Source organism: Austrofundulus limnaeus, unplaced genomic scaffold, assembly GCF_001266775.1.
Source record: "Austrofundulus limnaeus strain Quisiro unplaced genomic scaffold, Austrofundulus_limnaeus-1.0 Scaffold5, whole genome shotgun sequence".
NCBI classification, from domain to species: domain Eukaryota; kingdom Metazoa; phylum Chordata; class Actinopteri; order Cyprinodontiformes; family Rivulidae; genus Austrofundulus; species Austrofundulus limnaeus.
In genome coordinates this window covers 2,189,195-2,190,418 of record NW_013952407.1, presented here as the reverse complement: position 1 = coordinate 2,190,418, position 1,224 = coordinate 2,189,195, and the positions used below count along the sequence as shown (strand labels likewise).

The 1,224-nt window shown below is 40.1% G+C and overlaps 1 protein-coding gene across 1 annotated transcript in view; it reads right to left on the bottom strand.

Annotated features, from left to right (window-relative positions):
* swap70a (switching B cell complex subunit SWAP70a) overlaps window positions 1–1,224 on the bottom strand; it is a 9,511-nt gene that overhangs the window by 1,154 nt on the left and 7,133 nt on the right. Inside the window, exon 9 of the mRNA XM_014026829.1 lies at window positions 426–624. Coding sequence (XP_013882283.1) covers window positions 426–624 — 199 coding nt within the window. The remainder of the gene's footprint in view (window positions 1–425; window positions 625–1,224) is intronic.

The window sequence follows — 1,224 nt, the reverse complement described above, 5'->3', positions numbered from 1 at the left end:
GAGCTGCTGGATACGAACAGGTGGAATTTACGCAGCTCATTTACACACTTTTCCTGAAGATAGAAGAGTTTGTTTAATCTGACGTGACATGTTCGTACAAACCCTTTGTACGAACAAAAGTAAGAGAAATTTAGGATAAGAATACGAACATGTTCTTGCATGAGGCCCAATGAGATGAGGTTTATTTCTATTAAAAGTTGTCCAGTTAGAGCTAGAGATACATATATTATAAAAAAAATAAAAGATTTAAATCGTTGGATCTTATTATAAAGTCTTTAACATCAGTGACATTATTTTTCTGTCTTGAGGTTTTTCTGTGTGATTCTTGAACTTGCCAAGGAATGAGAGCAGAAATAACCCTCAGGAGGACGAATCTTCTGTTTTATGTGGTGGAGTGTTTTGTCAGTGAGGTAAAGAAATGAGACCTGGTACTGCTCCACGGCTCCCTGCCGCTCCCTCTCCAGCATCTCCAGGTGCTGCCGGGCTTCCTGCAGGTCTCTCTCCTTGGCCCGCCGCTCGGCCCTCAGCTCCTCCTTCTCGGCCTCGCTCCGAGACAGCATCCTCTGCTGCTGCAGGTAGATCTGCTCCAGCTCTGCCCTCTTCYCTGCCTCCTCCTCCAGCAGCCTGTCGGGGAGCACACGTGAACACAACACCTAGCTGTTTAACTAAGAACAGTAAAAAAAACTAAATAAGCTCTGGGTTCTAATCATTTCTAATACAGAAAACATGTTTATTAACCTCTTAAGCCCTGTGCCCCTGCCAGTGGGGGCAGACCTTCTTTAAACTTAGCTCTCTTAGATAAACATAGACATGTGTGGTATAAATGTCAGAATCTTGGCTAAAAACTCGTACAAACGCAGCACAAACTTCAAGAAAACCCCATTAAGAGGTTAACTGGATCTGGACAGCTTGTTACAGCAAAGAATGGCAACAGAAATTAAAGTTAATCATCTTCAATRAAATCCAACAGAAATGTCTCTGAGGAACTTTTAGTGAGGAAGTACATGTGAAAAAAAAACTTTTTTTTTTCAATAAACTGATTAAATATCAACTCTTTAAACCTTAAGATTCTGAGTACAGAAGAAGGAACCAGGATGGTTTCTACAAACATTACAGTAAAGGTAGATACTGACAAAGAAGGTAGAGGACTTTTTTTATAGTAGTGTTTTTATATTATTAATATTAAAGGGGTAATATCATGTGTTTCTCAGGCATATCTATACC